The 26,543-nt window shown below is 44.4% G+C and overlaps 1 protein-coding gene across 2 annotated transcripts in view; it reads right to left on the bottom strand.

Moving 5' to 3' along the window:
* Sh2d4a (SH2 domain containing 4A) overlaps window positions 1-26,543 on the bottom strand; it is a 56,133-nt gene that overhangs the window by 20,177 nt on the left and 9,413 nt on the right. For both annotated transcript variants that reach the window (XM_075986915.1, XM_075986916.1), the window contains exons 3-5: window positions 23,594-23,750; window positions 21,758-21,929; window positions 1,955-2,066 (exon numbers count right to left, since the gene is read on the bottom strand). In XM_075986915.1, coding sequence (XP_075843030.1) covers window positions 1,955-2,066; window positions 21,758-21,929; window positions 23,594-23,750 — 441 coding nt within the window. The remainder of the gene's footprint in view (window positions 1-1,954; window positions 2,067-21,757; window positions 21,930-23,593; window positions 23,751-26,543) is intronic.

The following is a 26,543-nucleotide window of genomic DNA, read 5'->3' as shown; positions in this document are numbered from 1 at the left end:
TCACAGTGGTTCTCTGGGAAGACTCCTGGCAGACTGGCTTTGTGCTTGTACAAACAATCACTCCCTGTACCTAGTATCGCCTTTGAAGGTTCTCATAGGCTGGCTGAGGCTTTCCTATCTGCATCATCTTTTCTGCATTTAGGAACTGAAGACTTTCAGAGGAGGGGAGGAAAGAAAGACAAAAGAGGAGCGTAGTGGAAATGGAAAGTACGTAGCAGGACTGTTAATTCACTTAGCAGGAATAAGTGTGAGACCTGGTCAGAGAGACTCGGAACACAGAGGCCAGAACCACATCTGTGATATAAACACGGTCAGGATGTAGTGCATCCCAAGTCAGAACATCCCTGATCCATGCACAGTCAGGATGCAGTGCATCCCAAGTCAGCACATCCCTGATACACGCATGGTCAGGATGTCATGTATCCCAAGTCAGCACATCCCTGATACACGCACGGTCAGGAAGTAGTGTATCCCAAGTCTCCAGCAGAGACTAGGAAGGCAGGACTTCTCCACATCAGGTGGGCTAGGAAAAGAACAGCTTGTCAGATCCAGAGCCCACCACAGGCTTAACTGAACACGAATAGGCCAAAAAGACAGAAAGTAAAAAATTATTACCCACAAACATGCTGTGGATAATTTCAGAGCACCTTAGCAAATACACAAACTCTTCCCAGTATGCCTTTGAACACTAATAACTTTCTAAAATAGAGGGGGTTGTCATGTTTTAGCCATATAGTGTTAAAGATTAGTGTACAATGCAATAATTATTTTCTTTTTTTTTTTCATGACAGGGTTTCTCTGTGTAGCTTTGGCTGTTCTAGAACTTGCTCTGTAGATCAGGCTGACCTCAAACACACTTCCCAAATACTGGGGTTAAAGGCATGTATCACTACTGCCCAACTTCAAAATTTGGGGTTTTGTTTTGTTGTTGTTTTTTTATGCAATAACCATTTTCATTGAGGTTTTTTTTTAAATATCAGGAATCATGGGTGAAATATTGTCATATTTGACATTGAAGACATACTAAAAACATTTTATCATGCCAGAGTTTCAGTGCTTAGCACAAAAAGGCCACAGATTAAATCTTACAAATACTTTTGTTTCACAAATTTTTTAGCAGTAATGGAACTGCAGATCAATTCAGGATTCTTAGCAGCCTGAAAATCATGCTGCTTAGGCTCTGTCTCCCTGTATCAAGCAACTATCAAACAGTCGAGTCTTCTCTGCAGATGCCAAGTGAAGACTAATGCACTCTTAGGCCCCAGTTGGCCATCTCTGCCTGTCCCGTCTTTCTGGTCCGGCCCTAGCAGTCCAAACTCAAAAGAGAGTCGATGTTGGGTCAGAGGCAGGGAGTCACGACACTGATGCCTCTATATCCCACATGTCAATCCTGCATACACTGTATTAAAGTTGTATGGTGGGCATATCATAGTGTTCCCCAGAAGTTAAAAGAAGAAACTACTCTCAAAAATAAGAACTATGGAGAACTTGGGAAGAAAACCAAAACAGAAAAACAAGGAGTAAAATTCAAATGAATAATTTAAAATCCAGCTTCTCAAAGGAAATCAAAGTTCATGTGTAAATAATATGTAAATAATCACCCTGCTCTCGCCTTCATCATGTAGAATTTTAAAACAGTAGCACTTTATACTATTTACAATTCTCTTCTCCTAGAAAGAGACATATCTTAATGTCGTTGAGCAGTCCTCCTGGGATAATTTCACAGCTACATACATTTCCACTGTACCGAAACATGAGTTCATGATATGGAGATGACTAGAAAGCCATTCTGCTACTCAAGCCTCTGAGTAATTGTCACCTCCTGATAACCTGAGTGATGACTCCGTGGAAAGACACTTCTCAAGGATGCATTTCCGTCCCTCTCGGATGAGTCATCTAAGTGGAAGGTCCAGCTGAGAGCCTGGATGCTGCTTCTGAGACCCCCGGTACTCACACGATGCCTGCCACTCGGAATCCTCCTTCCAGCTCTTGTATATCTGCTTGGTTTTCTCATCCTCTGTTTGCTTTATTTCCTCATCTTCTTTTTTCTTTATGGGTTCTTTAGTCTGAAAATAAAAACAGAGGTGGGAAGTAGTGATTGAATGGCAGTGTCTTCACGAGGACAGAAGGCACCCACCCTGGCTCTGTTAACTGTCCCTGACCCACTCAGGAGGTTCTTGGTGTCAGCAATGCCTGAAGCAAGCGCTTCAGCTACCTCAGTGTGGGACTCTAGACTCTGCTCCTGACCTTCCCATGGGCTGTTTCCCCAGAAGTGAAAGCACACTACATAGAGTTACTGAACATCCATGTTTTAGGAGTGCCTAGCACAATGCACCACACATAAGACCTTTCCAAGTAGTCCTTCCCCAGATGGGACACTGAAGTGAAAAAAACCGCGTGGACTGACCTGATGTAGCTAACAGCCTCCCAAGAGCAATCTCTGCTGAGCGGGGCCTAAATGTTCTCCAACCGTGCATCCAAATAAAAGAATGTGATGTGTAATTTGGGGTACTCGAAAAGGGAATGAGATGATTTTTCTTTTCTTAAACACACACACACACACACACACACACACACACACATCACCTTTGAAAAGGGAAATACAAAGATCAGAGAGGTGGCTCAGAGAGCATTGTCTGCTCTTTCAAAGATCCCGAGTCCAATTCCTAGCAACTACACAGTGGCTCACAACCATCTGTAATGAGATTTGGTGCCCTCTTCTGGCCTGCAGGCATATGACACATGCAGACAGAACAGTTTGTTTAATAAATAAATCTAAAAAGAAAGAAAGAAAGAAAGAAAGAAAGAAAGAAAGAAAGAAAGAAAGAAAGAAAGAAAGAAAGAGGGAAATACACTACAGAGTGAGTTCAAGTTCAACACAATTTTGGAAGAGCATGTCTCAAAATTAAAAGAGGGTCACGGACACAGCTCGGGCCTAGACCAGCTTTCTGAAAGCGCTACTCCTGGCTTTGCCTAGCATGTGCCACAGAATGAGCAGGAGAAGAGGAGGAGGATCACAGACATGGCATTGATGACTCTCCAGCTACAAAGGTGGATTCAAGTGCTTGAGGACCTGCGTTTCAATCCCCAGTATCCATGTAGCGGCTGGGCCTGGGGGCAGGTGCCTGGAACCCTAGTGCTGGCAGGGTAGATACAGGCGGACGCTGGGGGCAAACAGCATGTCCTAGGTTCAGTGCGAGACCAAGGCTCCAACAGTGTGCAAAGCCATAGAGGAAGACTCTAGTGCCTTCCTTGGATCTCTACATGTTCGTATATTGGCAAGTGCACCCTCTCCCAGATAGATATAGCGCACACACCACACTATCTCCAAAGATCCATGAAAGAATTTTACCACGATTATCATGGAAATCCTGATGGGAACCTGGGATTTGATCACGGTAGGGACCGTAAACCACCATCCAAGTAGTCACACTCTCAAACTGTAGGGACCATAAACCACCTTCCAGGCAGTCATATACTCAAACTGTAGGGACCATAAGCCACCTTCCAGGAGGCCACACTCTCAAACTGTAGAAACCATAAGCCACCTTCAAGGAGGCCACACTCTCAAACTGTAGGGACCATAAACCACCTTCCAGGAGGTCACACTCTCAAACTGTAGGAACCATAGGCCACCTTCCAGGAGGCCACACTCTCAAACTGTAGGGACCATAGGCCACCTTCCAGGAGGCCACACTCTCATACTCTGTTTAACTAACTTAGAGCACATCTTCTATCTGTACTTTTCCCTTACACCGTTTTCCTGCCTGGAGCCAAGTGCCTATTGCTTGTGGCACAGTGTTTTATAAAATCCAAAGAACAGCTTTTGGTTTCTGAAGTGACTACTAAAATTTACCTTCTTTTACTGAAGCCATTTACGAGCCTGAAGTACATAAAGGTATTGCTCGTGATTTTCAAACTTGAACAGAAAGAAAAACAAAAACTCTTGAAAGAGGAACTCTGTTCATTTGGCACAACTTTTCCCAAGGAGATGAGAGCAAGCTAGGAAAGCCACATTCTCCCCAAGTCCGGACTGAGGAAACATTTAGGGTGCTGGGACACTCACAGGAGCACAGACAACGGAAAGGCAAACGCATCACCAAGCCTACCCCAGCGCAGTGACCGCTCATAGAAGCTCCACCCCTGGAATCATTGGCCCAGCTTGCAGGCAGAGCCACTGACAAGTTTCCTCCACCCCACCGGTTATTTCCTGCTTATCTGACGGTGGTAGGAACCTGACTGCTTCCGACTGCTGCCTCAGACTGCAACCATCTCCACCATGCTTCAGACTGCAGAGAACTCTCTCCTCCAGCCTTATATTCCTCTTACCCAGCCTTTACATTCCCGTCTCCACCTCCCTAGTGCTGCGATCCCAAGAGCTGGGATCTCCTTTAGACTGGATCCATTTCATGTAGCCCAGGGTGGCCTTGAACTAACAGAGATCCCTCTGCCTCTGTCCCCCGAGTCCTGGGATTAAAGCTGTGTGTCACCATTGCCTGGCTTCTAGTGGCTTAGTTCTGCATTCTGATCTTCAGGCACGCTTTACTTGTTAAAACAGAAACAAAAACCCACTACATCTAACTTTGGGTGCAGGAGCAGTACTTGTAGCTTCTCTGAACTTTGCCATCCTGCATCCTCCCTTTCTCCTCCCTCCTCGATGGACTGTCTTAGCAGAGGAGCCAGCTGTGCAATGCATGCATTTGCATCGATTGAATCTCTCTGCCTCTTGTTCCTGTCTCTGTGCCCCTCCGTGCATTTCTATGTGGGTGGTTCATCTGCGTAGGAGTGAGAGCACATCTGCAGGCTCTTTTTTAATATCAAGTGTGTTCTTTAATCATTTTCCCCATCTACTTTTTGAGACTAGTTCTTTCACTGAGCGTGGAGCTCCTTGATTGTCTAGGTCTGACTGGCCAGCAAGCCCCAGCTATCGACCAGTCTCTGCCTCCCTAGTTCTGAGATTATAGGCATGCATGACTGCACTCACGTTTTTACCCAGGGATCAGTATTCAGAACCTCATAATCGCATAGCAAGCAGTTTACCAACTGAGCTACCTCCCAAGGCCCTGTATTTATTTTTAAATAACCTCAAAACACAATCATGACACCAAATCAGGAGGTTCATGCACTCTGATGCTCAGTAGGAACAAGAAGATGGACAATGTATTTTACTTTTATTTATGTGTATGTGTGTGCACCCATGTATGCAGGTGCCCTGTGGGACAGGAAAGGATATTGAAGTCCTTGGAGTCTGAGGAGGTTGGGAGCTGCATGATGTCGGTGGTTGGTGGGAATCAAACTCGGGTCCTTTTCAGGAGCATAGGATTCACTCCAGCCAACCCCCAGTGCCCCTGCCCAGGTCATTGTTTACCAAGACTTTTCAAAAGTTAATCCACTGAAGGAAAAATATTGAGAAAATGACACAGAGAGTACTGACTTGATGGGAGATAATCAGATGTCTGAGATGCTATTTTTAGTAAACTCAATCCTTTCTTCTCTACAGTGTAATTATATGGCACAGTGGGGGAAAAGATAAAATGAATCAGCCTCACAAGTTAATTGCAGGTGGGATCTGGCCCTGGCCTTTCTGTTTATTCAAAGAAGCCAGAAAAGTAAAGAAGTCTTTCTAAGCTAATGTCTCAGAGGCCAAGCCTTCGGTCATCACTTTAGTTCTATGGAATCTGGGGGTGGTGACCTTCTCATTCATTCTCCCCAGCTGGTGATGAGGGATTTCCCTCTCTATGCTGTGAATACCATTGGCTAATAAAGAAACTGCTTCGAGCCTATAGCAGGGCAGAACAGAGCTAGGTGGGGAAAACTAAACTGAATGCTGGGAGAAAAAAGGCAGAATCAGGGAGAAGCCATGGAGCCTCTTCAGTGACAGATGCCAGATGAAACTTTACGTGGTAAGCCACAGCCACATGGCACTACACAGATTAATAGAAATGAGTTAAATTAAGATGTAAGAGTTACCCAATAAGAAGCTAGAGCTAAAAGGTCAAGCAGTGATTTAAATGATACAGTTTCTGAGAGATTATTTCTGGGCAGCCAGGAGTGAACAAGCAGCCTCCTACTACAAACTCCCTGCCATCATGCTTTGACCATGTCAAGCATGCCTTCTCCTCCGTGTCTTTGGGCCCAGAATTCCCTTTGCCTGGACCACACTTCCCTCTCATCCACCCACACTGCCTCTCCAGAGCTCTACTCCAGCATCACCTCCTCAGAATGGTCTTCTCCAACCACCACCACCTCCCAGCATCCTCCAGCCTCTACATTCTGCCTTATTTTCTCCACATTTCTTATGATCACCAGACTTCACAGATACATTTATCTTTTTTTCACCCCACTCTACAGAACATAAGCTCCGGAAGGGAAGAAATTTTGTCTAATTTTATCATAAAATATGTCTTCAATTTTCACGCACATAGCAGGCAACCAGAACATATTTGTTTAATGAATATATGGCTGATACGATGTAATTAGGGACAGTGGTGCTGGAAATTCTCCCTCTGATTCCCTGCATGTGTCTAGGACCTCAATGACAAAACTGAGAATCTCCAGATACTTAGGTCTCTCGTATAAGGACGCACAATGCTTGCAGTTAGCCTATGTACTTCCTTGTATTTACATCAAATCACCTATCATAATATAAGGTAAACATTTTATTAATATTTATTAAACATGGCCAAAACAAATGCAGTGTTTTTGCATACTTGTGATGCATGGTTGATTGAATCCATAGATGTAGGATAGAGACTGCCTTCCACTGTCAACACACACAAGGACTAACATTCCAAAAATACAACATTATTTCTTTTCAAAGCTTTATTCATTGTGTGTGTGTGTTTGTGTGTGTGTGTGTGTGTGTGTGTGTGTGTGTGTGTGTGACTCCCAACTTCTTATATGAATGCTGGGATCCAAACTCCAGTCCTTGTGTTTGCACAGCAAGCAAGAACTCTTTCCATTCTTCCAGTCCTGAATTTAACATCAGTTCTTGATGTTCCAGAGCTGTCCCCATGGATGGGTGTCACTAAAGAAGAGCTAAGGAGTAGCTCACTTGGCCCACAGGAATGTCTAGGCAGCCTCTTCAAAAGCCCATTCTTGGGTGTGGATCTATTAGAAAACACTTTAAACCCTCCAGGAACCCACAAGGATGACCCCAACTAAGACTCTGAGCAATGGCAGAGAAGATGCTTGACTGGCCATCTACTGTAAGCAGGCTGGTAACTTCCTTAATTGCCATCAGTTAAGGGATAGAGCTGATGGAGACAGCGGCAGAGATACACATATAAGCACTGTGTTGAGCTCCTTCCTTACAGAAAAAAGAAAGGAGAAATTGTACCAGCCAGAGGAGTCATGATGGGGGAACCCACAGAGACAGCTGACCTGAGCTCACAGGGGCTCATGGATGCTGGACCAACATAGGCCCTCTGCACATGTGTGGTAATCATGTAGTTTGGTCTCTTAGTAATGCTTCTAATGGTGAAAGCAGGACCTGTCCCTGGCACTTAGCTGACTTTTGGTAACCTGTTTCCCATGATAGATTACCTGGTCCTGCCTGCATGGAAGGGAGGAGCTTGGTGCTGCCTCAACTTGATGAGCCATGCTTTGTGCAAGCCCATGTGGAGGAGGAGTGGATGGGGACAGGAGAGGAAAGATGGAAGGAGAAACTGGTTGGTATGTAAAATAAATGAAAAAATGTTATTTAAATTAAAAGAAAATAAAAAACCCACAAACTTCTCTTCTTGGGTTTGTGTTTTACCATTAATTTTCAGACTTATTATGTGTCAAGTCCTACCACAATCTATTCCTAATTTATTGTGAACAGCCTGTGATCTGATAGCAATCTAATATTGTGGCAAAAATAGGATGTTGGGGGTTATTTGATCACACTGTGAACCCTTAGTTTGAGTTTGCATTAATTAAATAAAATCAACCTTGGTTTAGGAAGCCGAGTTAGCAACAAGTTGACAGAAAATTATCATAGAGAGCCAGAGGGTGCCTGTAAGATGATAGACGGATGCACAGGAAGAAGTAGGGCGGGACTTTGTGTGGCATGTGTCTTTTTGTTTTGGCAGAGCAGAAGCACACTGGCTTTTGGAAGGCAGCCAGCTAAAAGAGGTCAGCTAGTTGCCAGTCAAGATATATGAGCTAGCAGGTTTTCACCCCAGCCTCTGACTCCAGAGTCTTATTGATAAACAGAATGATAGAGATTTAATTAAAACCTATATTCGGCAGCAGCAACATAGCTGGGGCCTTCAAAAACAGAATTCCCATCAGGCCAGAACCTGAGTGGCCTGGTGGCTGTCAGAGAAGCAGGCCGATAGCTGCAGAGCCACAGTTGCATGCTGAACCAGCAGTAGATCAAAGCACAGCCTCTGTGCCAATAGAGAAACCACGGTATGGCTTGTTCTTTACGGACAAGGTCATGTCTGGGTGGATGGAAAAGCAGTCTCAGGCCCAAAGAAGCTCTCAGCTCAATGGACGCTGGCAGCAGAAGCTTCTGTTCATCCCCAGCAGTGAGGCTCACAGAGACAGGAAGCCCATGAGCCACTTGAGCAGGAATCACAGTTGATGCCAAGCTTGGGAGGCCATTTGTCACTCTAGAAACAGTCTTCCCTGGGTGTTCGCAGCCGCTGGGGATGCCGCCGCTGCTTTGGCTCTGCAGTGAGAGGTTCAGCAGATACATCTTGGCATCTGTTCATTGCATGGCATCCAAGATGCTCCCAACTCAAGATAAATGGGGAAAGACGAATGGCTGTGCCTGTGGCTCTCAAGGCAGATCTCACATTCTGCTGCCTAATTTCATGTCTGTGTGATCCTAATGAACTAATTTGTGGAACATTAGTGGAAATGGCTATGCATCTAGCCCCCTGAAGACAGAATGCAAATCCATTTTACCTGGTGGAATCCGTATGCCTGCATATGATTGATGGAGACTGCCAACTTTTGCTGAATGCATCTTGGGAAAAACGTATTGTGGCTAAAAATTAAAAACACACACTCTTTTTTTAAAATAGTGTTTAGAAGTGTGAAGTAATTCCAGAAGCTGATCTATCCATGTTCCCACAGATCTGGAGCCAGCAAGTCTCTCTTCCCATTGGCACCAAGTTCCTGAGCCAAAAACACATAAAAGCACTGTTTCCACTCAGTAGAGCACACAGATGAACAAATGACCCAAAGCCAGGAGCTGATGGTTTGGTATGTCTCATTCCCCTGATGCCCTGCAACTTGGATGTCTTCTACATGTCAACAGGTAGGGCTCAGTCCTATTGAGAACAAACAACCATCCTGGAATGCTAGGGAAAAAAAAGGAAAAGTAACTGTGTGTGTGTGTGTGTGTGTGTGTGTGTGTGTGTGAGAGAGAGAGAGAGAGAGAGAGAGAGAGAGATACATCTTGGGTCTATTTTTTTTAAGGTTTCACTGTCTTAGTAGATAAAATGGACCATTATATACTCATGGCACATTTCAAGCTTTCTACTGAGATTTCATTTTGCTCCTGGTGGGTGTTGAATTTTACTAACTTTACAATGGCTTGCTGGCCACTTGAATGTCAACAGTGGTACAGTCTTTATTAGTGACTTAGTACTGCTTTGACTTTGGACAATATCTTTGATGACAGAACTCATTTTCAGGTGAAGAAACTGTCTCTGGGTTGTGCAGGAACACACACTGGCTTATGCTAATGTCTGTTTTCTGTGCTGCTGACATTGTAGCCACAGGCAAACCAGATGCAGGCCAAAAGATCATTTATGCTTATGCCTTGAAAACAGAAGAATCAGACAGGGTTTCAATCCCCACTTAGCCCATTTCCCCTCATTTTAGTATTCTCAAGGAACGTTCAGCTGCTCAGCATTGAAATAGAGTCCTGAGACCAGTTCCCTCATCACAAACAAGTAAGTTAGAGTTGTCTCTTCAACCGGCTCAGATGACTCTGAAAATGTTTGAATTCTTTCTGTCCTCATAGATGTGAACTTGGAGACAGGTTCCCTTTCCTCGTTGATTTAAGATCAATGGAGCATTGTGTTCCAAACAGGGTCAGTTTCTTATGTTGAAAGCTAGGAGGTAGGATAGGCATCCCACCTTGATCCCTCCTCAGGGATACAGATGATGCTCCCAATGTGCTTAGCTGTACTCTTAAAATCAGGACTTGACCCGTTTATATTTCGAGTTTTGAAAATTCTCTAAAGCCACATGTCATCACAGCCTGACTCTTAAGTTGACTCACCCATTCATCAAACAGATATTTTTGAACCAACATTTTGTCAGAGACGCCATCAGTACTCCCAGCTATTGAACTCCCAGACCCTTCAGTGTTTCCTGAACTAGCAGTCAGCTACCAGACATCTGACAGTGACCTGCTTATTCCTCAGTGTGTGCATTGCACCAGATTTCACTCCTTGCTCAGCGATGCTACCTGTATGGGTAACACTTTCAATCCCCTGTATGGAACCTTGGCCCTCTAGAGCCCCTTATCCAGTGCACACACAGCATTGCCTTCCCAGCGCGCACTTTTACAAGTTTACCTTAAACTTTTCCTGTTTCTTCTTTCACTAGCATTTTCAACCTACTCACTGGTTTTGAATTTATCAGAAATGGCAGGGTTGTTAATATTCTTGAAATAACCGAGAGCTAGGCATACACAATGTGCCAGATGGTGTCAGCCGCGGAAAGTATGCCAGAGACCAAAGAGAGCCCTATGGTCATGAATACCACCTAACGATGTGCTCAGAGTGCTGTAGGTTTCTTTGTCTTTGAAATTTTAGGATTGGTTTTCAAAAGCAAGGTGCACACATTGGATCTCAAGTAGACTTACTTTAGTACGGAACTGAATTTTAATAACCACTCCAGCGCTGAATAACTCTACCCAAAGACTTTTATACATTGAAGCCATGCTGTAAGCTTTCCAAACCATGTTTATAAAAATCCTGCTTTTCAAGGTGACCCAAGGTTTGACATGTCTCAAAGTTTCGAAGTAAAATAACGGACTTCAGACTTGCATAAAGCATTTCCACTAGGATACACCAATACAGATTTTACCAGCCCAGAAAATTCACTGTGTATAATGCACTAGGCTGAAAACTGCGCATCCAAGAGACTTCTTTATTAAGAACCATGCAGCTTCACAGGCTCAAACATGATGGCTTATGATGCCTGCATAAGAGGGAGACAATCTCAGAAATGTGCCTGCCTCTTAAGCACTCAGAGGGAAAATGAGCTGCTTGGAGATGGTACTGGCCCTCTCTGAAGATGATCAGTATTCTCTTCGCTTATTCCTACGTAAGAGAAATTGAGGGAAAGTGCCCTGTGCCAGTACAATGTGGGTTTATAAAGTACTTCTGGTTCAAAGCATTGTTTGTCCTTCATGTCAAGTGTCACCGATGTGGTTAGGGAACCTGTTAACAAGTAGGAGAGCAGAGACTCACGCCCATGTCCTTTCTGTAGCTAAAACTTGCTCCACTCATTCTCCCAGAGGGAGCAAGAGTCTTCTCCCACACAATCAGCCTCCTTACCATCTTCCACCTGTTACCCGAAAGGAATGTAACAGAGTTTGAAAAATTTATGGCCGGAGTTAAAGCAATCACATCAGCTTCTTGCTTGCCTCTGCTAAAATAAAAATAATTCCTTCAATGGTAGCTACACAAAAATTTCCCAGATAAAGAGGGAAATAGAAAGAGAAGAAGAACAGAAGCAACAGAGCCTCCTGGAGGCCAAGTCAGAATGAAGGTCTCAATTAAGTCCGGGAGTGTAGCTCATAGCGTTGGACAGATGACAGTATATTTTAAATGCTATTAGACTGGGAAGCATAGCAATTTCATCTATACAAGCAACTGGGTTATAGATTGATGCTGCTGATGCCATAGTTATTATAAGGCTGCAAACTGCAGTCCCCCAGGAGAATAGATGTCATACAAGAAGGATTATCCTAATTATATTCACTTGTAAAATTGATTTGCAAAGCCATTCATTTAACATTCACTTTACTTAAAAATAGGGTTATACAATCAGACAAATGCCAGGGCCTCTTCATTTCAACTAAATCAGAAGACTCCAATAAATGGAATGCTTTTCTAGAATTTATATGAAGATAAAAGTAATGAGTTAATATAAAACTGAAATCTTAATTTTTTTAAATCAAATGACTCCACTTTTACCTACCCTATTCTCCTATCCTTCTTAATCCTGATACTCTGTAATAGAAGAATATTTAGAATAATAACTTCTATAAGGGTAAATACCATGCCAGCTTGGACCAGCATCTCCAGAGTCTTCTACAGAAAATAGAACATTAACCCATGCTTAATAGGGCCTCATAAATACTGGATGAATGAACAAATACACAATGAATTCACAAATTGCTTTTTTAATCACTAAAAGATATGAAATGCAGCTTTGTTATTAATCAAGACAGAGTGAAGTCACATGCTGCAGATGTGAGCTGTCTCTCATCTCCCTGGCCAGTCGGTGATGTAACCACCCTCTTCCACATCACTTTAATACATGCCTATAATATTTAGCTTTGGAACACTTGGATTTAGCCTTTTGCTTATAAAATACCAGGAGTGGGGAAGAGGGAGAGAGAGAGAGAGAGAAACAGAGAGAGAGAAACAGAGAGAGAGAGAGAGAGAGAGAGAGAGAGAGAGAGAGAGAGAGAGAGAGAGAGATTTCCCAAGGCTAGTAGACTAACAAGGTGAAAAGTGGGATATCAATTTTATTGCTGAAAATAGCTACGTGCTCCTTAAAAAGAGATCTTGCCAGAACACTCTCCAAGACAATGGAAACCAAGGAATATTTTCCCCATTTGTCTTGTTCTTCTAGCAAATCATTTTAGTCTACGGAACGCTTTAACTGAACCGTGCAACAGACGCTAACACAGTGCTTCTCACTTTCCTGATGCTGTGACCCTTTAATTCAGTTCTTCGTGTTACGGTGACTGCCAACCATAAAATATTTTTTGTTGCTACTTCATAACTGCAATTTTGCTACCTTTATGAAACATTATGTAAATATCTGTGCTTTCCAATGGTCTTAGGAGGCCTCTTTGAAAGGGTTATTCAGTCCTCAGGGGGGTCACTACCCACAGGCTTTCAACCTAACTGCTTTAACACGACATTTGATGTAAGAACACACCTTTAAATTAAATATCTTGTTTAGTTTCTAGTTTAATCTGTACATTAACGTACAGAATGGCTACATTAGGAGAACTTCAGCCACTGCTCTCACACCTTCTGTCCTACAGACCTACACAGCAACATGGACACAGCAGAAAATCCAATCTGCTAAGCAGTGTTGGAAAGGCAAAGCATTTCAGATGCGACGATTTAAAGGCTGTTTGCTGGAGGGGGCTGCTTGTTCATCCCGGCTGCCCAGAACCGAAATAATCACACAGAATCTCTAGCCCATTAGCTCTAGCTTCTTATTAACTAACACTTACATATAATTTCGCTCATTTTTATTAATCTGTGTATCACCACATGGCTGTGGTTTACAGCCTAAAGTTCTGGCGTCTATCTCTGGCTGGGCTACATAGCCTCTCTCTGACTCCGCCTCCTTTTTCCCAGCATTCAGTTTAGTCTTTCTTGCCTAGCTCTGTTCTGCTCTGTCAGACCAAGCCAGGTTCTTTATTCATTAACCAATAAAAGCAGCACATAGACAGAGGGACCTCCCACACCAGCTGCTCTTTCATTCACATCTAGGAAGCAGTTTTAAAAGAAAGATAAAGAAGTTGTCTAAGTTAAGATATAAAACAATGAACTGTGGCTGAGGGGATAACCAGGTTTTAAAACATAACTTATTCAAGAAGCCTTGATCAGTGGGGTGGAGGAAAGCACAATTAAGAGTAGACCATGGCTATTCATATCATGCATGATAGTTTGTAAAACACTTTCCTGTATGTTGTATCTTATTTACACACTAGTTCAGCGACACATAGCTACTGTAGACCCCATCTTAGAGATCAGGAAACCCAGACCCAGAGAGTTAATGACCGACTCCAAGTGTTCAACTTGACCTTTGGTCTATTGGCACAATATTTCTTCTTTCTTCATCCCAATTCTACCAATGAGTTGGGTGGGCGAAGCACTGCAAATGACACCTACAACATATATTGTCACCAAAAGCTGAGTACAAAGCAAAGCTGTGGAAAGCCAGGTTACAACTTCATACAACACTCAAGACTATATTTTTGCACTGTGCTGGAGGTGTACCTTCACTCTTTCCTAATTTATTTTACATTAGTATCTTATGCCAGATGCTTTTTGTTTATTTTTTCCTCTTTTTAAAAAGAACAGCTTAAATGGTTTATAAAGTGCTAGTATTTTGTGTGTCGTATACAAAATATATTCTGTAAACTATCCTAAATTCTGTTAGCTACATCGAAAGTACTTGGGTAACTGCATTAGACTCCAATTATAGCTCCTCTCTTGGTTCTTGAATTAGAAAGATAAGCACATTAGCACATTCGTTCTTTCTCTGTCTTTATGTGACACACCCACTATTTTATCTTACACAAACAGCAATACTGAAATGCATTGCAGCCCTTAGCCTTTCACTTCTGAAGCATGCTTTCATAAGAGCAAACAGTCAAACTCCAGTCTGGATAGTTGCTGCTTTCGGGATAGACAGCATGCTTACCTTTAGTTTGGAAGGGCCATACAGAGGAAGGAAGGGCTAGGTGGGAGGCTTTCGTTATGTCTTTACAGGCAGAATGTGTCCTGGTAGGTAGCTCTCAGACCGTGTGGAGGGAAAGTGCATAGTATGGCTTGAGGGGCCTCATGCTGCTGAGAGACAAGAGCTCTTAACTCTAACTCCTTTTGGATAAAGAAAATAAGACACAGAAGACCCTTGGCGGGTTTGTAATCTGCTGTCTGAGAGGTCTTCTCTTTTTCCTTTGCTTTGTTGCACTTCTTTGAACCCAGATGCTTCTGGGGGCCAGGGAATACTCACAGGGTTTATTTAGTTACTTGCATGAATGTGGGTGAGAGATGAACTAGAGCAGGAACAACCAATGCATCAGTGGGTACACCAAGGAAGAAAATGACACCCATTTCCCCCAGCCACCAGTAATTGTCTACGGGCCTTCAGGAATGGGTGGAGCCTCACGGGCCCTTACCCCTTCCCAGACGGAATGTTGGGGGACTACTCTTGTGTAGCTCTTAGACATATAACCCCAGTTTTGGAATCCCCTGTTTAGCTATATCACTGGCTGGCTCTGAAGGTCATTTCTGCAGAACTAGTAGAACAATTCTCTAGAGATAAAATTCTAAGAGTGAGCAAATATTGTCATATCCAAGGTTCCTTTTTGGGACAAAGACAGTTTTCTGATATTAATAAGTTCCCAAACTACACATTGCAGAGAAACACAAAGGTCTTATCTTAAAAATTAATGTAGTCTGCCATTCTCCTGTTCTGTTCCTGTTCCAGGCAATGGGAGAAATATGGAGACTATTCAGATAGCTATCCCTATTGAGTGTCCCCAAGAAGCTCGACACAGTTGCAGGGCTCTAAGTATTTTCCACCCAACTCCCTGGGTTGGGGGTTGACACAGTGCCTCATCTCTCATTCTCTCTGTTTTCTATTAAGCCCTCAGCATATTTGTATTTGCCTAGAAACAGCATCTGGTCCCCAACTGGCCTATCAGAACCCAGTTGGATGACAGTGAAGTCCTGCTGCTGAGTGTCACCTCCAGTTCAGTGACAGGGACCCACGAACCCTAAGAGTTCACTGTGATCTGCTCAGAGGCCTGGCACAGGAAGAAAGAGCATCACTTCTGAGATTCCTTAATTGTATCGCCCCTGTCTAAGAGAAACAGTTCTTTGGTCCACATAGGATTTTACCAATGATTAAAGATAAAAGAAAACTGGCACACTAATGAGTTTTTTGAGTAAATAGTTCAAGATGGGCCGCATATTTGCTTCTTCAGGTTGGAGAGCATCTTCAGTGTTTTTCAGGGTTAGACACTATTTTATGATCACCAATACTGAGAATACCTAGTGCGACACATAGTACAATACAGAGGCAGGGGGTACTATTAGGGCCATTTCAGAAATTAGTCAAAACTCTGTTCTAATTCCAAGCCAAAATTTTTTTTTATAAAACTAAAGTGAGCAATTCAAACTGCAATCTTTAAAATCAAACATTCTAATAACAGAGTCCAGAGATGTGCTAATTTATACATAAGGGATGGCTATAGGAAAATACTGAAAGCCTGTGTTTTCCAGAGTTAAACTATTATGTTTCTAAAAGAACAACAACAAAAAATCATTGTGTGTACAGTAAAAGCTGAAACTCACAACACACAGTACTGTCGATTCTGAGTTAAGATATTCCCAGCAGTACCCGCTGCAGTCTCACACAGCGATGGGAAAACGGTGGTCACATGATAAGTTCACTGAAGTCATGAGATACAACCAACGCGAGTTCTACCGGAAGCTCCTTGGATTCATTAGACATTTGATTTTAAATTAATCTTTGTTCACTGTAAGTTTACAACCCTTGCACCATTGCAAAATTTTGCATTGCCTGCTCTCAATTATGCGACCCAATATAGGGCCATGTATTCACATTTCTTGTAAAAAAGTCTGAGATGATCCTAATTCTGGAACACATCTTGACCTAGAAGTTTGGATTGGTAAGTGGAAGGCATATACTATCGAGCCCGGTTCTTACGGGCATGATAGAAAGAATGACCTCTAGAGGTAGCCACACTGCAATTCCCAGCACCTGGGTTAGATGGGAAGAGGAACTTCATAGACTTTAATTACAAACGATAGATGTAAGTGGAGAAATTATCCTAGATTGGCCCTTAGGACACATGAGCTGTTAAAAACAGAGAACTTGGGGGCTGGAGAGATGGCTCAGAGGTTAAGAGCATTGCCTGCCCTTCCAAAGGTCCTGAGTTCAATTCCCAGCAACCACATGGTGGCTCACAACCATCTGTAATGGGATCTGGTGCCCTCTTCTGGCCTGCAGACATACACACAGACAGAATATTGTATGCATAATAAATAAATAAATATTTAAAAAACAGAGCTCTTTCTCCAATGGGAGCCGGAGAAACACAGCAGACGGGAAACCAGAGAGATTCTAGGCAGAAAACAGACTTCATTGCCCTGGAAGGGCCACAGAGAAAGAGAAGGAGTGTAAGCCACCTCCAGGAGCCAATTATCCCCTAACCAATACCATCAGCTCTTGTGCCCTGGTCGGCACGCCACCCTCTCCCATTATCCCACCTATACCCAAACCAGTGCACACTCCCTCCTGAAACCTGATCAAACCCTGCCTCTGCCTTGGCTTCTAGCTGCTCCCCTTCTCCCCAGTAGAATTTAAACTCTGGAAGAGGGAGATCTTGTTTTATGTCTCCCCTATAGGCTCTCTGAGGCTCGCCATTACATGTGCTGAACCATGGAACAGTCGCTCAGGGAAAGAGTGAAGTCATGGAAACCAGGCCGAGAGTACAGGGCAGTAAAGCATGGGGTCAGGGAGGACACGGGCAGCTGGCCCAAGCCAGTCTTCCAGTGTTCCTACTGAAAACAAGCCTCCTGCTCACTGGGACTTCTAAAGAAATGCATTTTCTCATATGATGTGTACCCAAGCCCAGGAGATAAACAGCACAAGCAGTTGAATTAAGTCTTTGAATCCGCATATATAGAAATAGGGTCACCAAGGCATTATCATGTCTCATGAAAATCTCTTTTATGTCTTTTGTTTATTCTCCACTTTACTACTCTCTCCTGTCCCCCCTTGTCCCCTCTTGCTGTCCCTTTTCTCCTTCTGTTTTCATGGCATGCATATTCTATTACTTCCCTACTTTTATAGATAAAAAACCAGAGGCCCCGAAAGTTTATGGGATTCACCCAGACAGTCCCAGGAACAAACTCTACCACAGGCCCTTAATTTCTCACCCTCATGTGGAAGAACCGGGCAGCTGTGATGATCCATGCAAAGCTCACAGGGAGTGAGAAGCAAAGGCTAGAGCCTGGCCGCTGACAAACAACGTCCGTGTGAGTCTCAAAGGGATAGGATAGAGAACATTTCAGCAGCATGCCTGGTCCTCCTCTGGCCTCAGTGGCGCATGGGCACATACAGACACACACATGTGCATATACCATAAACATTACACACACACATACACACATGCACGCATATACCGTGAACATTACACACACATACACATGCTTATACTGTGAACATTACACACACTTACACACACACACGCACATACATACACACACATTTGGAGATACTTTTTCATCATAATAGATTCTAGGCCTGGTAAGACAATGGAATTTTAAAGACAATATCCTTTCATTCCAGAGACAGAATAAACTGCAGCTAAAACTTGAAAGTCTTCACTGGGCAACTGATTTCATTTTAGAAAGATATAAGATGACTCTCCTTACTCTAGCCTCCTCCCTCAGGGGTTCTCATCTCATGGAAAAGGTCTGAGGATTGGTGACAATTATTCTGTCATGTCTAAAAGCATACCAAAATTACTATGGGAGTAGGGACTGAGGTAGATATCCCACAGATGTGCAAGACAAGGCCTTGCAAGTCTGTGATTTGTACACATATCTTTGACCATCAACTTCTTCATTTATAAAAGAAATTCTTGTATTTCCCTTGTTTACATGTCAGGAGAAGTTAGAAAGGAAATGACAGCCTGAATAAGATAAGCTTTTCCCCCATCTACCGCTGTGCCCAAACCCCAGCTCCTCTTCCAGGAGGCCCTGCTGATGCTGCTGGCTTCCTACTCCTTAGACGGGAAGGCTTGGCTGTGCTACCTGTCCCTGCACTTATGGTAATACAAAACTGAAGAATTCTCTTCAAAATACAAAGTTGTTCAAAACTCATTGATGATTTCCAATTATTTCCGAAAATAGAGTAAAACACGGACATCCCCCTTTCCATCCGTCCTTGCCTACTCCCAGTGTGACAAGACATTCACACTTCTTCCCCCTCTGCTTGATCCCCACAAGACTGTTGCCCCAGGAGTCCTTCATTACCATCTCACACTCAAGGTCTCCTAAAGGTCATTCAGGAAGCCCTGGCCCAGGACCTGATGTAATGGGAATGTGTGGAAACCCGTAATTTCCCTCAGAGCACTTATTACCATTCGACATTAAACATTAGCTAAACCTCTCAACACTTCCCCATCAGTAAAGTTCCTGGTGGAAGGGGTTATTTTTACTCCAACTTTGTTATCTTGATGCTTTTTTAAAAAAAGAAATTAGTAATTAAACTAGGCTTGGGATACTAACCTTGTGGTCTGTGAGTTAAAACTATTATTGGGAAAGAGAAGGAGAGGGAATCAACCCGGCAGGTGTTAGGGATTAACTTGGCACATTTGTATGAAATATATTCTTTACCCATCTCCAAAACTCTCCTAGATACTAGTAGTCTCCCTCTGCTGCTATACCAACCCATAACAGACGCGGTAGTTTACACTGGCAAGGTTTACAAGCAAAATATAAACATGCCATTAAGTGGATTCTACATATGATACAGGAGCCTGCCTTCCGTATGGAAAGATCGCAGCCTTTCTGAGCACCCCACTGCTAAGGGAACCTCAGCAAACATTACAACAGAACTTGGCAAGACCCCCGTCCCCAACATGGGGAGAGCAGAAAGAGAAAAAGAAAAAAAATTTCATCAACATCCATATTTCTTCAGTCTAGGTGCTTCCCCCCCCCCCATCACTGCCCACTAGCAACTCCAGCAGACAGAGGAGCAGGACTGTACCACGCCATGCATGCCAGGGGAGCTTATGACACGTTCCAACAAGACTAATCATGGCAGATGTTTGGTGTCTGTTTTAACCTTTCATCCTGGTTTTGAAAAATGTAATTACTCTGGCAATGTAATTCAAGTACAAATAGAAGCATGCATGCCTGGGTTTCTCGGGGCTCTGGCTGTTGTTACTGCTCTTCATTTTAGGGGTCTTTGAAACAGAGTGGCTCGGGGGGAGTTTCGTGTAAGGCATGTTGAGGGCACACGGAGTATGAGAACGTTTGATTAAGGAGGGAAAACCTCAGCGAGGTCTCAAAAACAAAACTTTAGAACTTTTGACTAAAGACTACAAGTCTTGTATTGGTGGCATTTCTTCATAGTCTGCACAGTAAGGACACAGTCACTAGTCGAGGTCAATGGTTGAGGGGGCCAGAAAGCCAGCTTGGCAGTTAGGAGCACCGGCTGCTCTTGCAGAGGACCTGAGTTTGGCTCTCAGCACCATCATGGCAGTTCACAACTGTCTGTAACTCTAGCTCCAGGGGATAAAACGCCCTCTTCTGGCCTCCTTAGGCAACATATACACATGACACCCATACATAAATACAGATACCCATACACGTAAAATAAAAACAAACAAATAAATCTCTGGAAAAGAACTGACAATTAAGGAGTAACTTAGGGATCATGAAGACCTAGGAATGAATGAGACATTCAGCATGTTGCTGAACCAAGGCTATCCTCAGACTCCTCACTTGCAAGACAAACAAAGATGGGCATTTCAGGAAGGCTCAGTCAGTAAAGCACTTGCTCTACAAGTGGGAGAATTTCAGTTCAATCCTCAGAACCCATAGAGAAGTTGGGAAATGCATGCTTGCAATCCCAGCACTGTAGAAGCAGAAGCCTGAGAATGTCTTGCTCACTGGCCCCCAGTCTAGTCTGACTGGTAAGTTTCAAGCTAATGGGAGACTATCTAAAATGAGGGAAATGGCTTTCTTCACAATGACACCTAGGAGTGTCTTCTGGCCTTCACATACATGCACATATACCTGTGCTCACATGTGCACAGAGTACATAAAAAGCAAGTAAAATAGACAGAGAAGCGGTAGCTAGCTCACAGTGCTGTGAGCGCTAATGGAGACACTCTGCAGCCTGCTCTGCCTTTGCCACATAATAACCCTAGAGACACGTTAATGATTAGAATATTATCAGACTCAGAAGTAGGCAGAACAGAGATAGCCATATCCCCTTGGGCCAGCCTCTAAGTGAGCTTCGGGCAGCTGCCCTAGTCATGTACAACCCACGTGGACATGAATGTAAGTCAAACAGTAGCAAATCCCGTTAATACACAGTGTAATTAAATGTCTGGCAGAATACTGTACTTTGTAATGCAGTTTATTGTTCTTCCAAACTATAATCCAAGAAGCAAATTATATTTGAGCTTTCTAAAGCACCTGGTCCATAAAAGAATTCGCACCAGTTCTTAGCATAAAATTCTACATCCTATGCAGAATCCATGAAGTCAAAAAAGATGTTCATGTTTCAGAATGCAATCTAACTCGGGAACGGGCTGAGTCCTGCCCTTGATGTATCTGGGAATAAAGTCTTACTAGACCGCAACAATACTTGCGCATGTGTGTGCAGTCATGACAAGGATTGTTTGGCCCACAGACCATACCTTATTTACTCTGTGACTTTTACTCAGGAAAACAACAACAACAACAGAAAAACAAAAAAAAAAAACAAACAAGCAAACAAAACCATGCTGTAGATGTGGGGGGAAATTAAAAACATATTAAAAAGTCCAACTTTACTAGAGTTTCTTCTTAGTACCAGCCCCATTGGGGAAAAGGTAATGCTTAACTTTACTCATGAAGTACAAGGTTAAAAAAAAAAAGGCTCTACCCCCACCCCATATAAGGTGAATGGCAGGACCTTAAAGGTTGGGGGTATTTGAGCTCCAGAGCATGCTGTGTCAGTGGCCGCTTGCCTCTGCCTCCCTGACTGAGGAATTCTGCACAGTGGTAAGACTCACGTGGGCTCTGTCGTCACTCTTGGTTGGTATTGTTCTGGGTCCTTGCCCTGACGTCTGCTCTGCAGCTGCTTTCCTGGTGACATTCTGAGGCTCCAGCTTATGTGGTTCTGGCTGAGCACAGTTCTGTGACTTTGTTCTCAAGCTATTGGTGATTTCTGCAGACTGAGCTTTCCTGCCGAGAAACAAAGGGGAAATGAGCAAAACATCCTTCAACAGGAACAGGCCTTCCAAAGCAGATTCTGCAATCCAAGCCAAAAGAAAAGAGCAGCAGCTTGCTGGTTGTAACGCTTATCATCTAGTAGGTCTTTGGCCAGCACTTTAAAAACATTACCTAAATCTTCATAACACCATCTGAGGCTGTCCTTGCATTGTAATAAAAAGTTCAGAGAAATATTATAATTTACCCAAGACCACATCATGGTTTTGTCAGGATTTGAACCCAGGGCTGCCTGGCTCCTGGCTCAGCTAGGCTCCCAGTACATGTTGCCTTCTTACAGCTATCCAAAGACTATCCCCTGCATTGCTGTTTTATAAGCTCATTTATACTTTTGATCTCATGAGAATTGGCGTGAGACTCTATTAGTCTTTGGGCGCTGAAGTTGGTTCCCCACCTCTGTTCAGCTCACCCGCTCAGAGTGGGGCTGCCCAGAACTAGAGGAGGGTACTCAGCAGAGATGATAATCACCTGCCTCTGTTCCAAGTCACTCATGTGTCCAGTTGACCATGTCAATTTCCCATGAAACTCTCACTGCCCCTAGAAGAGGTTCAGACTACTATGCCCAGCCCCTTTAAAGCATCACCCCATCTCTAGGGGTTTATATGGTGTACCCCAAGCACTCAGAAGCTTTCACCACTCCCCACTTAGCTGTTCAAAATCCTGACTACATCCTCTAATTTCTCTCCTAACCTTCTATAGCTGATACCCAACTCTTCTTCAAGGCTCAACTTAGATTTCCCCTCTTCTATGCTGCAGAATGCTGGACTTCCACCTGGAGCAGGAGGATTCTGTTTGCACCTTAGCCAAGCCTCCCCCTGCATTGCAACAGCTGGTTGTGCATTTTGTCTTGTTTCCTTCCTAGGTTGGAATGAATTCTTCTGACTCCCTCTGCATTCCTGGTGCCTGGCATAGCTCAGACTCTGCCATCCAGCTGCCCACAGCTGGTTCAGTTCTCACAAACACACCTGACACTTGGCTATATCCTGTGCCGCTGCTCCAGGAAGATGCTAACCTAACTGAGCAGAGGTGGAGCAGGGGCAGCCAGCATGCTCGTGCAAATCAGCCCTGGGATGTCTGTGAGAGCGGAAGCAGTTGTTGGGCAGCACTGCAGGCCAGAAGGGTATCGCTAAAAGTTCAAGCGAACTTTCTGGAAAGACCTAAAGTGATTCTTCTGACTCTCGAGTGTCACTGTGTTCTCCTACCACATGCTGTAAGCAAGAGGTTTCGATACAGTGTGTTGCGGCTGAATGTGAAATGCCCCATAGGCTGGCGAGGCTGGATACTTGGTTCTCCGTGATGGGGCTATGTGGGGATGTTGCAGAACCTTTACGAGGTGAAGTCTCATTGGAGGAAGTGCGTCATCCAGGTCAGTCTTGATGTTTTATACTCCAGCCCCATTTTCTGCTCACCCTGCCCTCTGACCGCAGGTGTAATGTGACCCTGCCACTGTGCCTCCCCAGCCACGATGGACTCTATTCCTTTTTAACTTTGAGACAAAGAAACCTTTACTTCCTTGAGCGGCTTTTGTCAGGTATTCTGACACAGCAGTGAAGAGAAGGAACTGATACACACTGCCCTTTAGCATGCAGCCGGGCGCAGCTGGGATGCAGATCGCCTACCTGAGCTCCGAGTCCTGCGCTGCTCTCAGACGGGCCCTCTCAGCAAGGATCTCATCGCAGAGCACGTCGTAGGGCTTGTCTAGATGGTGTTCGCCCATCACCCAAACCCACACCTTCTTATCAGCTCCCAGCTTCCAATGGACAGACTTGCCATTCTCTGCAAATGAAACAAAATTTGGGTTGAACAAACTATTTATTGGATGCTATGTTATTATGTGTCCTGATCACTTTAGTATTTTCCAGTCTTGGGTTGGGAGTGGTAAAGCAAAACACTTCCAACCTGCTCAGGAGCAAACAGTGACGCTAGGGGCTGTGACAGCTGCTTCACAAATATGATGGGCCTGGCGCTTCCACCTGCCAGTGCTGAGAGAGAATGACCTCGTTCACGGCACTCATTATCCTATAGGGTAGGAGAGCGACGGGCATCAGGAGTCACGCAGAGCTGAGCATTTGCTCAAGTACTGTCACGACAAGTGTTTTAGAGTTAGAATGGTTCCATTCAAACATTAGCCTTGCTGTGTACCAGCTGTGTGATTTAGGAACATTCATATCTTTAAGACTCGATTTCCTCATCTGTAATATGGGAACACCAACATCCATTACAATGATGGCTGTGAATAGCAGGCATGCCAAGGATAATAGGAGTTCAGCAGAGGTTACCGGCTACCACCAGCCAGCCTATTACTTACTTACAGGGCTGCCTGGAGATTCACACCAGCATGTGAGAAGATAATACGACCTGGATAGTATGACACTTGGTGACTTAAATAACCCTCGTGTGCAATTGGTACCAGGGGTTGTATTACATCTAGTTTCTGAGCTCCAGAAATGTAGCCAGATGGGACCAGGGAAATGTAACATTTGATTAGGAGAGGCCAAGAAATACAGTCCTTAAACTAAAGGGATGGATATGGGGTCTGCTCAGGTCACTGTGGTCCACAGTTAGGTCTAGCCGATGCCTTCAGACCAGCCCCAGGTGCTGAGTGTATGAAGGGGATGCCGCAGATGTTGGCCAACGCTGAATCCCTTAGACGTCCACACTGGGCTTGCCTCAGGGCTTCTGCTAAGCAGAGGAAGCTTTCCGTTCAATCGTTCATGTGCTATTGGCCCACTTCCAAGTGCTGTCTCTGGTCGCATTACAAAAGCAGGCTGCCAAACGTGATCTGTGCTTCCTGCTCTTCTCCAGATAAATGATCTCATCCCGCGGCCTTGGGAGTGCTAAGAACGGTTGAAGAGAGTGGGGCAGATTTGTACAATCTTTACCACGGGACCTCAAGGCCAGAAGGAACTGCCTTGACCCTGCTTTCACAGGTAGAGACACAAGTGATGGGGGATCCCGGGTAGAAGAGGAGATGGCACCCTGAGTGTTCTCCTGGCAATAGGCCCAGGCGCCAACCCTCGCTGGTCTTGCAGTTTCAGGACATGCCAAATGTTAACTCCAGAAAGTTGTCATACCTCATAAAATTGTCTCTATTACACACTCCCGAGGCCAGCTGTAATATTTTACTATGCCCACCTCTCGGCCTTCACTTAGGTAACTCTCCGCTGTTATTAACAACAGGAGGCCGACAGCTAGAGCCCACGGTGGTTGGATACCACAAGAAGCAAAGACTGGGAGCCCAGAGAATCCTTGTTTAGCTGGGACACCATATGAACATCCCCAAAACGGTTTTCATAGAGTCTGCAGGTTGCGGGTGGCAATGGTGACTCTAGGGGACAACATCTTGCCCTAGGGTGGGACGGACAAAGCCTAGAACTGCAGGTGACCAGTGGAGAGTTTGCAGGCAAAGAGTGAACAAGAGCTCAAGAAGCTGAAAAGGGCCACAAAGAAACCACATCTCCAGAATTCCCTGAGCTGGTACAGAGAGAGAGAGAGAGAGAGAGAGAGAGAGAGAGAGAGAGAGAGAGAGAGAGAGAGAGAGAGCACGAATCAGGTTGAGACTGGCCAGGTGGGCTTGGAAATTACCGTACCCATATTATCTTCAAAATCACTGGACTAGCTGACTCACAGAGAGAAGGAAACCTTGGAGAGAACCTTGGAGAAGCATGAGCTTCATTCATGGGCAGAGGAAAAGAATCCAAAGTGTTTGTAAATTTATGCAAGTGAGGAATTCTGATTCCCGAAATAACTGAGTAAGGTAGAAGATGGCGGGGAAAGCACACAGGCCTGCAGATGAGAGGGAAGAGAAGGGCGGTACTAATGCCGGGAATCCAGGAGCAGGCAGGTGACTGGGAATGGTGAGAACCGGCTCAGGCAGCAGGAATGTGTTCTAGAGTCCGTTAGAGCAAAGAGGATTCAGCTGTTTGCTCAGCAAACATTGCCAGAATATCTGTACATCCTGGCACCACCCTAAGGACCTCGGGGACAGAGAGAGCAAAGCTGTATGGGAGAGCTCCTCAGACTGAGGAAACAGGCAGGGCTGTCCCTGGGCTGCTGACCAGGATGCCAGGATGAAGGTCAAAAGGGAAAGGCTGCAGAGGTGGGTTAAAGGAAAGCCTTGGCTGGGATGTGGCTCAGCTGGAAAGGTGCTAACCTACATGACTGAGACTCTGGGCTCAGTTTCAAGCACAGCCATAATCAGGTGTGGTGGTTCACACCTGTGCGCCCAGCGCTTGGGAGGTAGAGGCAGGAAGGTCGGTTCAGTGCTAACCTTGGCTACTTAGGAAGCTGAACTTCATTCAGTCTGGGATATGTGGGACCTTGTAACTGAAAGAGGAGGAAGAAAGAGAAAGGCAGGGACTAGGCATGCAGAGTCATGTGACTCCGAACACACCCCTTTACAGAAAAGGTATAAACTGAGGACTTGTGAATGCAGCATACGCAATATCTCTCTTACAGTCTAACACCACCCCGCCGTTCTGGATTTTCTGTCCACTTCGCCTGGAAATTATGTGCACACTTAAATCTGCGTGTGGAGGGAGGGAGTTTGTATAGCACTCCACATAATTA

This window comes from Microtus pennsylvanicus, chromosome 9 (genome assembly GCF_037038515.1).
Source record: "Microtus pennsylvanicus isolate mMicPen1 chromosome 9, mMicPen1.hap1, whole genome shotgun sequence".
Classification (NCBI taxonomy): domain Eukaryota; kingdom Metazoa; phylum Chordata; class Mammalia; order Rodentia; family Cricetidae; genus Microtus; species Microtus pennsylvanicus.
Note: the sequence above shows the minus strand (reverse complement) of the source record. Positions and strands in the feature narration are given on the sequence as shown.